We start from the raw sequence: 14,740 nt of genomic DNA on the forward strand, positions 1-14,740 counted from the left end.
CTAATTTGTGTAGGTTTTGAAGCCATTTCTATTGCGTCGCATAAAAGCTGAAGTAGAAAAGAGCTTGCCTCCTAAGAAGGAAGTAAAAATTTACCTTGGACTTAGCAAGATGCAGAGGGAATGGTGAGTTACTTACCTTAAAATAAGATTCTTTTCTGATAAAGAACAGAACAGTTCTTCATATTGAATTACTATTTTTTTTCTTGTTCTTGCATGTCAAGAAGACAGTCAGCTAGAAAAGCATGTTTAGAGTTGTCTTTGAGGCTGATGTTAGTTTTTCTTGTTTTTATTTTTTTTCCTTTTTTTTTCTCTTTAGATGCACTAGTTAAAGAGCTCAGGAACTGTAATGAAAAGGGTTGGGTGGAGGACGGAAAAAAGAATTTTTCTTCTTTCCCTTCCTTAAGTCTATTTGAAAGAATGTATACCTAATAAATTTCATTCCTTGGTACGAGTAGGTATGCACCAGTAGAAGTCTCAGAGTAAAAAGTAAAATAAAACCTTGAGCAGCCACGTACCCAGAAGAGAAGTGAGAAAAGAGCTTTTTCATCTATTTCTTTATGCAGATCCCAGAGTCAGGTCAGTGTAGCAGCTTTGGTAAAATCTGTGATAACTTTAATCCGCTCCATAACCCTAGAATAGAAGTGTAGGAAAACCTCGTAAATGGCAGATCAGTGTCGTTCATGGACAGATTGCCTTTCAATTTAGGTATGGATTTATAAATCCTTATTATCAGTCAATTATTTTTCCCAAGTTTTATGATAATATACCTCAGTATTCATGTAAACAAAACAATCTTCTGCTTCTAGAAGAAAGTAATTGAGACATTTCAGGGATTCTTTCATGCTTTAAATATGAAAAGAAACCTAGAGTTGTTCAAAATTTTCCATAAAACTCCAGGTATACAAGGATCCTGATGAAAGATATTGATATCCTAAATTCAGCTGGGAAAATGGATAAGATGCGTCTGCTGAATATTCTGATGCAGTTGCGAAAATGCTGTAACCATCCATACCTGTTTGATGGTGCTGAGCCTGGCCCTCCTTATACCACTGACACACATCTCATCACTAACAGTGGTAAAATGTTAGTTCTGGATAAACTGCTAGCAAAACTCAGAGAACAGGGTAAGTACCGTCTATGAACAGTAATGATCAAAATAGCCATCATAAGGAAAAATGCACTTTAAAACTTGCGTAGATTCATCCTTGTCTTTCCTCCAGTGTGTGCATTCGTTACTTTCAGTGAGGTTTTTGTTCAGAACCATTTTTCTGTAGAATCTTTTTAATGCATGGAGGAAAGGAAGTCTTACAGGAATGGTAAGGAAAACTAATCATATGGGGAAAGGAAGAGAAGAATCTCCCGGCTACCATCTTCAAGACCATTTTCGATAAGAGAAATAGTTTTCTTGTGCGCATCAGTCATCAGCTACTTGTCTCACCGTATTTTTAACTTTTCTCTTTCTTCAGTTTTGTAATTCTTCTGTAAAAATTACTGAATAACCCATCCTGAAGAGAAGTTAAATCAATGTCAGGAAAGTAGCTGCAAAAGAAAGACTTTTTTGAATAAGTTAGGCATAGTCACATAGTACAGTGTATTTCACATGAATTCTGTATTCATGCTCTCTAGTAAGATTAATGTAAAAGCATAAAAGAAGCAACAAAATATTCTGTATTGTTCTATCAGGTTCCAGAGTTCTGCTTTTTAGTCAGATGACTCGTTTATTGGATATTTTGGAAGATTATTGCATGTGGCGTGGATATGAGTACTGCCGACTGGATGGACAGACACCACATGAAGAGAGAGAGGTGAGAAGGCTGTATAAACAAATACATTTGTTTAATGTATCAGATGATTAAGAAGCTGTTGCTGTTTAGAGATATATATGAGTAGATATATAGCTTTTTAAAATAAAGCAAAAATGCTACAGTAAAAAGGACAGCAAAGGATATATATGTTTCCTAAACAAAAAGTCATAGTAAAGTAGGTTTCATTTGTTCCCTAACTGAACAACTTAATGTTTTGTCTACTTGGAATGGGTTTGTTTTGCATGTGCAAACCTACAGTTGTTTCTAGTATGAAAATTCCTTGAAAAGTCACCCATAAATTGGAAACTTGTTTGAAAACTCTGATACTTTAATGAGACTCTGTTTTTTTTAGGAAGCAATAGACACCTTTAATGCTCCCAACAGCAGTAAATTCATTTTCATGCTTAGTACCAGAGCTGGAGGCCTAGGAATTAATTTGGCAACCGCTGATGTAGTTATTCTCTACGATTCAGACTGGAACCCTCAAGTAGACCTGCAAGCCATGGTGAGCTAATACCCTTACATGTTCGTTAAAGTTACCACTACTCAATTTTGTTTGAGTATTCCCATCATTTTTGTTATTTTCCTTTACCTTTTGTATTTGATACCAACAAACCAAGGAATTGAATGAAAGAGCATAAACAAAATTATGGAAGCAACTCTATATTTCTTCCTGTAAATATTTTTTCTCTAATTTTTTTCAAAACTGAGTAAGAGTACTTCTGTCGAAATACTGTATCAATATTGCTTATCCGTAGAATTGTTCTTAATTCTGTCTTTCCAGTATATGACAGTAAATGAATGAGAGGGCTGTTCCCAAAATAATAGCAATGAATTAAAAGCATGCAGCATTATGTTCTGCTGCTTTCCTACCCTTTTGTAAAGCTTATGCTCGTGCAACCCGCATAGTTTCTACACAGTTTGTACTGGCTGGTAAAGCTAGGGAACAGAAATGCTTAACTTTGGGTTAGACTTCCTAAAGACTTCTCTTTTGGAGAACTGAATAATTTCTAAAATCAAAGTCTGTATTTGTTTCATGTGGAATAAAAATCCCATGATGCTTCTTGGATGATTGAGTTGAAGGGATTTGTTCTGTTCTTGCTGTGTGTGTTCCTGCCCCCTTCCTTCTAATGTCCTTAAATGCCTCAAGCTTTTATTGGGAATAAATCATCCTTCCTGAGATGCACACTGGCCACCAACAGTAGACTGAATTCCTGAGAACTGATGAGCTGTAAGGTCTAATAGACTTTTAAGGAAGAAAAGTGTTAAATGAATATTATGCAAGGGTAAAAGGGTTAACAACTCCTGTTCAAAGTCTAACCAGAAAATCCTGGTACCAACAGCTCAACAGCTTGCTGGCCAATTATTTTGTTTCTATTTTTGTTTGTTTCTCTTTTTTTAGAGGACAAAATATTTTTGTTCGTGTTTTCCAGAGTGAATAACCACAAGTTTTGGTACAAATAGGTATAGCATGTTAGTCATCAGACCTTACTTGCTCTGTGCTGCACCTGTAAGGTGTGAGCTGCATACTGATGTTTTAATGTAGCTATATATTGAAGCCATGGCCATGTGGACTTTCCCCATGAAATTAATATTCTGAAGTCAGAGCTGCCAAAGTTTCAATACTTTCGTCATGTGAGAGAATTAATTTGAATGCAGTGCAGGTGTGTGCGTGTATGCACGCACACACGCACTGTATGTATGTATGTTGTTACTCCACTTCCCAGTTGCAGTCTAGACAGGCCTTCAGTTATCTTCATTTGCAATACCGTAAATAAGTTTATTGCAATAATAAAATAACTCAAATTTAAAAGATGCATCTGTCCAGATATAAGTATATATTACTATACTGGTTTTACATTTATTGTGTACCGTTGAATAAGCAAGGAACCAAGAAATTTATGCTAGTTTCAGTCTGATGTTTCTGCTATATAGCAAGTTAACTGTCTATTGCCTGTGAGTTTTTATTACTGAATACTCATTAATTTATGTTTGTTAGGATCGTGCGCATCGTATTGGTCAAAAGAAACCAGTACGGGTGTTTCGACTAATCACTGATAATACTGTTGAAGAGAGGATTGTAGAAAGAGCTGAAATAAAACTGAGACTGGATTCTATAGTTATACAACAAGGTATCAACTGCTATATATGTTTGTCTGCAACAGAACTTGGTTCAGTCCCTTAGAGCATGGGTTAAATAATTACAGAAGTACAGTATGAGACAGAGCAGGCCCTATGTGTAACAGCAGTACACTAAATTTATCTAAAAAGTATCACATATAAATTATTCACTTGTTCAGATGGAATTTCATTTGAAAGAAGTGTGAGTTTTCCTAAATTAAGAATGTGGGCATAGGCTCATGTTAAGAATCTAAATGAGGAAGATAAATTTCTGTTAAATAGGTATCAACTGACTTTTTTGGTATGTTTAAAAAAAATAGTAGTATGTTCCAGGACAGTTAAAAACAATTATATAGATGTAGTTCGTATTGTATTGTAATTTAATGAACATTAAAACTGCAGCATTACTTTGTTTTGAAGCTCTTTGGAGGTAACTTATCAAAAGCCAGGATTATCAAGCTGAAGTGTGTGAAGACTGTGAGCCATATGACAGTTTGTGTTTCCAAGGGGGTGGGTTACTGAAAGGATGGTGGTCAAAATGATTCGTAAGGAGATGAGACAGGATGAGTGAAAAGTTGGGGGGGAATGACAATTTTGGGCAAAGTGAAAGTATTCAGAGATTTGGTTTGAAATCAGCACAGTAGGTGTTCATCGTCATAATGAGGAGCTTCTTACTTCTTCATGTTTATTCCAGAATACTTGGTCATTTCTCATGTCAAAACAGAATTTCTTGCTTAAAAATCAGCTAAGTTTACAAGAATAAGATCTTAAACATAAGATTTGAATTATCTGAAACAGAATCTTTTTTTGGCTTGATCCAAAGTTAATCCCCCCCCCCCCCCCGGCAAAGATCCCATATCTCCCCAATTTCTGTTTACGTTCAGCACAAGTGATATTCAGAATCTTTTCTTGTAAGGTTCTGTTTTGTTTTTTCCTTTCTTCCTCTGGCAGTGAACTGAAAAATATACACTATTTGCATGGGCCTACTGGAATTTTTATATTACAGATTTCAACATATTTCTTCTAATTTTAGGAAGGCTTATAGACCAACAATCTAACAAACTGGCGAAGGATGAAATGTTGCAAATGATCCGGCATGGAGCCACACATGTCTTTGCTTCAAAGGACAGTGAGCTGACAGAAGAAGATATAAGCACTATTTTGGAAAGAGGTGAAAAGAAGGTGAGAGAATAGTTTTGTATGGAATTTGAAATATCAGATACACGTATATATGAAATATATGTTAGAAAAGAAATAGAGGGTCAAGAATAATTAAATCTGATAATTTTGTAAATCTGTTTGCTTACCCCCAATTGTTATTTTACTGTTGGTAAATATTTTAAAGGCTATAAAAGCTTAAAGAGTAAAAGAAGTGAGTTATAATGACTTTCAGTAGTTCAGACTGTGGAAGAATGGGTGCGTTATCTTCAGCACTGTTTATTTCATGGGACAGGCTTTTAGAAAGATGTAAATTTTATGCCAGCAGTTCTACTAGACAAACAACCTTTATGGAACTTTAATAGGGAATAGGTAGCTCTGTGGAAAAATGAACTACCCTTTCAGCTCCAAAGAGCTGGACATAAATTTCAGTTAAATTTAAAAGTTAAATCATATAGGTGTACAGGGTGTATGTTAAATCATATAGGGCTACATCACAGCATAATAAACTTGGTCTAATGGAAAGTCTTAGAGTCAGGTTGTTCAGGGTTGAAAAGCACTATAGGCTTCTTTCCTGGTTAACGTGGAAAATGTATGTAGAATATTGAAGTAGAAGAAGGCAAGGAGAATGTTTTAATAATGATGAAAGCTGTTTTTGCAGGAAGTATCGAACATCTTGTGTGATTCTAAATGTAACTTTCTGTATTTTAGACAGCTGAAATGAATGAACGATTGCAAAAAATGGGGGAGAGCTCCTTAAGAAATTTCACTATGGACACAGAGATGAGCTTATATAACTTCGAAGGTGAAGATTATAGAGAAAAACAAAAGGTATTTTTTCTCATAAAGTCAAGTCTTAAAGACTTTGGTTTAGAGGCTCAAGCTCAAAGGCCATGGCAAAGATGTTACAGCTATAAAGGTTATGCTAAAGAAGTAGAAAGCCACTGGCTTTAGAAGCTCATTTGTTAACTGCAGTACATCCTCCAAAGCAATTACCTTTTATGATTAGATTGTTCTCTGTATGGCTGTCTGTTGGCCCATGTCTATTTTATCCAAGTTTCTTAGCAATTTTGAAGAAACATTTAAAGAAACAAAATATTCAATGAGAATAAAGTATGTGTGTATATATAATACCTATTTTTTTTCTCTTGCAAATAACTTATTAAAAACAAGCCAGCTAAATACAGCATGGACTTGAAAGGTGCTTTAGTAAGTTTAAGATTAATTCACTGATGTCTAATTGATTTCTTTTGTCAATGTAGTAGTGTCTGTATAAGCTATTCATTGCGATATTTGGAGAAGTAATTTTTTCACTATAGCAGCTTACAGAATTCAGAGACTGTCTCCTCTCCTTCAGTGGGATTTGGGTAGACAGAATCAACACCTCACTAAGATGTCTGAAGTCAACAGAATATGTAGGGGGGGACTACCTGTGCCACTGCAAGATCACAGCCCTCCTTTCCTGCTGTGTGATCTCTTTTATGTGTTTAAACGCATGTTATACTCTACCTTTCTAGCTTATTCTTAAGTTTTGTTGTACTGTTCATGTTGGTGAGTGGAGCAACAGGTTTGCAACAAAAATATACTTTTCTGTTCAAGTGTTGCATCAGTCAGTCGTGTGCCATTATTTTAATGTATTTTTCTTCCATTCTGTGTTTAGCTGAGCATGATGGAATGGATAGAGCCTCCAAAACGAGAACGCAAAGCTAATTATGCAGTAGATGCTTATTTTAGAGAAGCCCTGCGCGTTAGTGAACCAAAAGTTCCAAAGGTAAAAAGCTGGGGACTTTTTTTCCCCCATATTTTATTCTTTTGCTTTCTTCCTCTTCCTTGTTGCATCCTCTACTCTTACCTTACACTTATAATAAAATTAATGTGCTTTGCAGAGCAATATGTTGCCAGTACTGCTGAATTATGGCAGCTTAGCTGCACAGAAATAATTTTAATATGCCTGTGTATTTTTGAAGGCTCCACGACCTCCAAAACAACCAAATATTCAGGATTTCCAGTTTTTTCCACCACGATTATTTGAACTTCTGGAAAAAGAAATTCTGTATTATCGTAAGACTATAGGATATAAGGTAATACTATTTTTTTTTCAAATTAGTGACATATATTTGCATTCTATGTAGATTTACTTCTATCTCAACAGCAGCTAATTTAAAGAAGTAAATGGAACTATGCCTGCAAAAGATAAAACCAGAATGATATATTATTCAAAGTGTTTCCCATTTTGAAGAAAAAGACTTAAAACCTCATTCCACACTGAGGAACACAGTCATTTTGTATCTGTGTACCTTCATATGTGTTCTGTGGTGAGTATGTAACAATAAGAGTGGAAAAAGTGAAGATGGTTCCAATTCTTTGTATACTTTTCTTTCCTTTTCTTTTTTCTTCTTAAAAGTGATACGTGGGCTAAGGTGAGAAAATCAGTCTTGACTAATGTAAGATCACCTTCGAAAGTATGATCTTTTTCATGATAGCTTTCATGTTTCTTGCACAGAAATTATCTTAAGTTAATACTGAAGTTGACTTAGTGTTGGGGTGATGGTAAGCATAATAACTTCAATTTTCCTTGCATTTCTGGGGAGCGTAAAATGTTTAAAGGTGTGGAGAAGAGTCTGAATATATTATTATTAAGGAAAGAAAAACAAACAAATTTACATTTTTTTTCCCTACTATGCTTTAGCTGCCCTCCCCCTGTCCAGCATTACTGGGCAGGTGGTGAACAAATGTTTTGTTTGGATGTTGATTTTCATTACTGATGCCAGTGTTGGGACTCCTCAGATGGGACTCCTATTTCCAACATGTAACTTACTCCAAAAAAAATCCAACAGGTCTGGTGACAGATTGCAGCAAGAAGAAAATACTTTTATAAAGTAAGTTGGAGAACATGACCTGTCATGGGTGACAGATAGGAAACTGCCACTGCAAAAGAGTAGAATTAATATTAGGAGACTTCTTTTTTTTTTTCCCCCTAAGAATAAGCAGAAGGCACTTAAAATCTAGTTGGAAGCTGAAAGACTTTGAGAATGGCAGGATGGATAAGAATTGAAGTATAATTAGCTTAGGGAAAGAAATTCTTCAATTAATGCTTCAACAGTAGGGATGATGAAGGATTGCTAATCTTGGCCGTGTGTGTGTGAAATGGAAGGTGGAGGATGTGAAGTGGGGATATTAATTAAACTTAGGTAAAAGAGTATTTAGAGAATCTGAATGTATTTGAATAAAGAGGACTGAATGAAATTCATTTAAGCTCTAAACGAAGGAAAGTTACTGTCATTGCTGCTCATCATTTTTGAGAACGGAGGGAAGGTTGGGTAAGGTATTATAAAAAGACAAATGTAAAAATTCTGAACAAGTGTCTTCATTTGAGGAAAATATACAAAGTCTGCTATATGACAGAAAACAGAAGGCATAACAGAATTTAGTTAATGCAAAGTTTTTAAAGCTTGCAGTAGCTGGCCACCTAGAAGATAGTAATGTTCTTAGTGTATGATTTAGAAAGAAGAGAATAATAGAAGTTTGAAATTAAACAGAACTGAAAGAATATACATAGTTTAGATAACTAGTTTTCTGATCTTTGTGTTAGATTTTGTGGCTAACACTTGTCTGGGAATTGTAGAATAAGTAAAGATAAAAGAAATACTACTGACAAAAATGTAAACTGCAGAGTTTTAACTTAGGATGAGTTGTAACAAATTAGTGCTGTCTACTAACCTTTTCAGTATATAAGCAGCTTTCAATGTATTGTAAATAAAAATAAGTTTTATTTCTTTTCATTCTCTTTAGCTGAATGTAAGAGCATCACTAAAAGACAGGCATTGTTCCAGATTTCATAGCATTATGGTTGGGGGGGGAAAAAAAAGGCACCTTGGGTTAAATAATACAATAACTAATAAATAGCATTGTTTGCCTTGATAGAAGGAAGGTAAGTTGTCATAGTAACTTGTTATAATAGGGGATGGCCTACTGGAAGAAGACAATTAAATATCAATGAAAATAAGTAAGTTTAGGCCTTAATGCTGCTTTTGGCAGCAGGATGTGTTGAGCAGTTCCGAGAAAAAGAAAATTCCCAACGTGCAGTATGCTACTACAGCATGATATGAACTATCTTAACTGTTTTTTTCCTGTATTCATATTATTTAATCCAAAATTTTATGTTTATTAAATGAAAGATCATGGTTTCATATTGCTGACATATTTAGCACTGTACGAGGAAGTAAACTAACTAGCTAAATTTGTCTCAGTATGTGTGTCTGAAATTAAGATATCTGAAGTGCTCTTTTAGTTTCCTCTTTTTTGGATAATGAATTGATGCATGTAACTCATTGGTCATGGAGCATCAATCTCCATTTATCTTTCTGCTTGGAGTAACCACTGAAATCACACTTAAAATAAATGTACTTTGTCTTGTGTGAACATGCAGAAATTAGCAAAACAATTCCTAGGATAATTCCAGTTTCTACTTCCACACATTTTTAAGGAGATGATACAAAAGATGGGTAAATTTTGCTATACTTGCAGCCTAGCTATGGCTACAACTTGAGACATCTGAAACAGTGCATAAAAATAAAATCTCAACCTAGAACAATTTTTTGAAGCATGAGTACAAGTGGAGATGGCAATATTTCAGCTGTTTTGGTGAGAGTGGCCTTATATAGTGGTAAATGAGACCCAAATAAAAATGTATTTTGGGGATACTATATATTTGTTAAAATGGTGTGTGGTTACCCATCAAAATAGGGGGAAAAGGCTGGAGAAGGATTTAAGGAGTGAAAATTCTATGGTCAGGCCTAAAATATTGAAGATATCCCATTTTTAACTCTAAAAGAGGCATTGCTATTACCTGCCTACTAGGACATTCTCAGGTTTAGTACTGTGAAGGGCTAACATGGGAAAAAAACGCAGGTATACCAGAACAAAGAACTGTATCAGCAGAGGCCTTTTTTCAGATCTGTAAGGTAATTCCTTTAGTTTCTCTCTATAGCAGCTTTTTGGGGGATATTGGGTGTAGCTTTTTCATAGGCTTTAAAGTCTGAATTGACACAGTTTGAAGACGTTGTCTTCTCTTTGGGTTTTGAGCTGAATTGCTGTTAGATGGAAGGGAGACTTTAGAGCTACAAGACATCTTTTTAGAGCACAGGATGATTTACACTATTTTAATAATTTCAGACTTCAGAATGTATTTAGAGAAGTTGCTGACTACAAGAGTTTTTGATCACAAATACATTTGTAGACAGAAATTTCTAATCTAATAGATAAATGTTCCATAATTTAAATAAGACAAGTTTGAACCTTTAAAATGGATTGTTTTTTCTGTGAGATATAAATGTACTGTTTTGCTAAATTTCTCTGGTAGGCAGTTTGGAACCTTAAATGGCAAGTATCTGTTTTTAGCTGTGGAATATAGTGAAGAACTCCCTTTGCAATCGTTTATGGATATATTAAAAAGTAATAAAGACTTGAACTCATCTTTTTTGGCAGTGTAACATTGTAGGTGACTAATTTTGTGAGACCTGACATGGTTACTTCTTTCGTTTTGTGTGCTATCACATTTAATTTGGCACTCCATATTTCTTTGGAAAGGCTGCTAAAATTTCAACTGAATATATGGACTGAAAAGTGTTGTCTTTATACTGTGCAATAACTTTTGAAGTAATAGTATTTATAGAGGAGAAAATAGTTTCTCACATAGTTTCAGATTTTACTTTTTATTGTCTTGGAACAAAAGTTTAGAGAGTAATTTGAATAGCCTGCCTGAGTGTTGTGCTTCAGTCCTGTTAACTAAATCCATCAGATTAGATAAATCTAACATGATTCTTGTTATCTTACAAATCTAATAAGACTATTTACTGGTGGTGAACATGATAGATAAATGTGTGCTGCTTAGAAAAAGAAGTATAACTTTCCATTTGAAGAGAGTTTGTTTTTAAAACTGAGGGTCAACTTAAAAACAATATCAAAGGATTTAGAGACCAAACTGTGTATGTCATAGTATTAATGTAAACCACTGAAAACAAGAGCACTTCTTAGCTAGATCTTAATCTTAGTTCTTCCCTTCCTTGTGCCTTGTTGCTGCAGAAATATGTACTGTCTGCAGAATCTATAGCGAATGCTGTTTTTTGCGAGGGAAGTCCAGATGTGTTGCACAACTGGCACCACTTTCTCAGCCTAGGTATAGGTGAAGTAGCTGCTCGAGGGATGGGGTGCGCCTCTGCCTGAGAGACGGTGTTTGCCGCTGCTTGCAAATCTGCTTCCTGGAGTGTTGAAGAGGAGAATTTCTGTGGCCTTTTCGTCCGTTTTGAGTGTTGTCTTCAACCATGTTTGTGCGCCTTGGGGCTATTTCTGCTGGCTGCTGGGGTTCGGAGGCAGGCTCCTGTGGCTGCCAGGCGCACAGGCCTCTCGGACTTCTCCACATGTGCAGCTGTGCAGTGTGGGGGGCAATACCCCGTTAAAGGTCACAAATATTAAATTGGTGTCAGGACACACAAAATGTTGCTAGATCTGATTTCCTATATGTAATATCATAGTCTGGCCTTTAAATGGACAGTGTGCATAGCTTTATAGTAAATCTAGCAGACCTTAGTATTTCACCTCAGTTATGTACAACAGATTATAGTTTATTTTTTATAGGAGAGCAGATCCTTAGCTAGTGAAAAGTGTCACTGAAATCAGTGAGCTATGATGGCTTAAGCTAGGTGAGGATCTGCTTCTCTCACAATATCTTTGTCGTTTGGTGTAGAAGTGGGGAGTACAGGACATAAGAATGATAATGGACGTAATATTTGACAAAATCTAGCCCTGGTTTTTGGTGTGAGAATTTAAGGAATAAGATTCAGATCTCTGTAAAACATATTTGGTAATTGTTGGGAAAATTGCTCTGTTCACAGTAGAAAGAAGAAAATTGTAACGATCAGTGTTTGCTTTACTACTTAATAGTTCGAAGATGTATTTTACCAGATGTATTTTACCAGATGTATTTTACCAGATGTATTTTACCAGATGTATTTTACCAGATGTATTTTACCAGATGTATTTTACCAGATGTATTTTACCAGATGTATTTTACCAGATGTATTTTACCAGATGTATTTTACCAGATGTATTTTACCAGATGTATTTTACCAGATGTATTTTACCAGATGTATTTTACCAGATGTATTTTACCAGATGTATTTTACATATATTTCACTTAAGTTTCTTAAAGAAAAAGTGAATAGGACCCTTGTGTTACTTATGGGTGAAGCTAAATATTACACTTAGAAGTTTGTCAGACAAGAGCAAACATGCTCATCTGAATGACTTAGTATTTGATACATCGCGTTGTCTAAAAGAGTAGTTTATATTTTCAACAGTTCTGTAGATGCTGAAGAAAATGTTCTGTAATTATTTAAAATATCTTAATTAGGTTTTGTTTCTTCAGGGTAGTCAAAGGCGTGAGGTGTTTTTGTTTTGTTTTTGCTGTTTTGTAACATCACACACTTTGTGGGTGTGGACTCTGCCAGTCCTATCAGTTTTAACGTGTTTATAAATTGTAAAGCAAGATTTACGGGAGTGTGTCTCTAACGTTGTTGTGCTGCTGCTTATCCATACCCTTGCTGCTGATTTAAGGTTCCCAGGAATCCTGACCTCCCAAATGCAGCTCAGGTGCAAAAAGAAGAGCAAAAGAAGATTGATGAATCTATGCCTCTGACTCCTGAAGAAACTGAAGAGAAAGAAAAACTTCTAACACAGGTAAAATGATAAAAAGAGCTGAAGTATATCTGTGTATGTTCTTAGTAGTATGGAATATAAATCCACAGTATTAATGTTGATAACTACGTGCAGGAAATCTACACTGATGTTACAGAAGTAACAAAGCACACGCATGCAAGGTGAAATGACTTTGTCTTGTTTTTCCTTTGAGGGACCCGACCTGTCCTCAGATGAGTTTCCATTTCAGTCAGGTACCACTTCCTTGAATGTTTGCAACAATTCCAAAGCCAAGACTTGTTTAGTGGATGCACTATTCAGCAATACATTTAGAAATCCAGTCAGTGGCATGTGCCACTCAGATGTGCATCTACCTTGCAGGTTTTTTTAATCACAAGTAGTTAAAATCAGAGAGGACAAGCCTATATCAACATATTTCATACACAGCTATGGAAGGTGGCATGTCATTTTTGGACTGTTATCCTACTGATTTGGCTCATTAAAAGTTACTTAATAGGAGATTTTTTTTTTTTTTTTTTTTTGGAAAAAGGTAGCAGACTTTTTTGATTGAGAAACTTTTTCTATAAAGGAATTGGGCTTATTGCACCTTGAAGAAATTTGCAAGGCCACTGTTTGACTGTTAATCTCTCATTTATTTATAGCAGGAGAAATATTTAAGCTAGTGCCAGTATGCATGTCAGTACTGCTGTTAATGATTTAAAAGAAATATTTGTATTGTGGATGTTAGATTTCTTGTAAAGGTGCCATCTAATTGTGGACTGAGCTTATTCAGTTGGGAGAACTGACAGACTTCCCTGTAAATATATTTCTCTGATGAAAGAAACTCAGTGCATTACAAATTGCTACCCAGGCATTTGTTTATTCTTGATGTTTTCTCCTTTTCCTGTCCTTAAACTGTAATGTCTCATTCTTGGATGATGTTTTCATTCATTGCATCTCATTTAACTGTTGTTCACTTTTGGGTTCATTTCTTCAGTACATAACAAATTTTCTGTTTGACAGTGCTATGGGGTTTCCATTTGACTGCATCTTCTCAGACTAAACACTGTTTCTTGAAGTACTTGTACTTTCATCCAAATGTGTGTGTGTTGTTCAAGGTTTATAAATACTCTAAATAGCTATTGCTTTAGATACTTGCAGTGCTCTGAAAACTTGTAAAGACACCTGCATTGGTGCTTCATATACTCCTAAGACTTTATTTGCTGCTTGTGTCTGCTGAAGTGTGACTTAAATACAGTAACCTGTCATTAAGCTCATTTCTTTGGAGAAATACCACTTAAAAGTTGTTTTTTTTAAAAGATACAGTGAAAGGCTCATACTAATGCATGAGGAGTCATGCACAAGAATAACTCTTCAGCCTTTTTATGACTCAGTAATAAACCCTGGATAATAGAAATTTATGGAAATCCTGAAAGACCATTAACTACTGTAATTATGTGACACGGTGCAGAAGCATTACCAGTGGGAGGAAATGATATGTACTTAAGAAAAAATTTGACAGTTGTTTTCCTTTCTACATAGTAATGACTTTGATCTCTTGTTGCTTACAGGGTTTTACAAACTGGAACAAAAGAGATTTTAACCAGTTTATTAAAGCTAATGAGAAATATGGACGTGATGATATAGACAACATTGCCCGTGAAGTGGAGGGAAAGTCACCTGAGGAGGTCATTGAGTATTCAGGTTTGTAGATATTTTGAAGTCTGTCTCTTAAAATCATGTGGTATTGCCATCATTTTTACTATATTTTCTTTTAGAATTACAAGATGTAGAATTTGGAAGGGTATTTGAAGAATTTTTTAAAAAAAGTATCTGATGATTCCTTTTAGAAGACTTAGTTCCGTTGAAAAGGTCAAATTTGCAGCATATACATGTCTCTTTGATTGTCTTTTTCTCTTTTAGTTAAAATTTAGAACATGGTATAATTAATTTATGTTTGA

General features: G+C 35.1%; 1 protein-coding gene across 2 annotated transcripts in view; it reads left to right on the plus strand.

Annotated features, from left to right (window-relative positions):
• SMARCA1 (SWI/SNF related, matrix associated, actin dependent regulator of chromatin, subfamily a, member 1) overlaps window positions 1–14,740 on the plus strand; it is a 39,108-nt gene that overhangs the window by 12,549 nt on the left and 11,819 nt on the right. For both annotated transcript variants that reach the window (XM_064518174.1, XM_026110004.2), the window contains exons 10-20: window positions 14–123; window positions 898–1,124; window positions 1,684–1,805; window positions 2,158–2,310; window positions 3,805–3,937; window positions 4,960–5,108; window positions 5,796–5,915; window positions 6,745–6,855; window positions 7,052–7,165; window positions 12,699–12,821; window positions 14,351–14,483. In XM_064518174.1, the coding sequence (XP_064374244.1) occupies window positions 14–123; window positions 898–1,124; window positions 1,684–1,805; window positions 2,158–2,310; window positions 3,805–3,937; window positions 4,960–5,108; window positions 5,796–5,915; window positions 6,745–6,855; window positions 7,052–7,165; window positions 12,699–12,821; window positions 14,351–14,483 (1,495 nt within the window). The remainder of the gene's footprint in view (window positions 1–13; window positions 124–897; window positions 1,125–1,683; window positions 1,806–2,157; window positions 2,311–3,804; window positions 3,938–4,959; window positions 5,109–5,795; window positions 5,916–6,744; window positions 6,856–7,051; window positions 7,166–12,698; window positions 12,822–14,350; window positions 14,484–14,740) is intronic.

This window comes from Dromaius novaehollandiae, chromosome 11 (genome assembly GCF_036370855.1).
Source record: "Dromaius novaehollandiae isolate bDroNov1 chromosome 11, bDroNov1.hap1, whole genome shotgun sequence".
NCBI lineage: Eukaryota > Metazoa > Chordata > Aves > Casuariiformes > Dromaiidae > Dromaius > Dromaius novaehollandiae.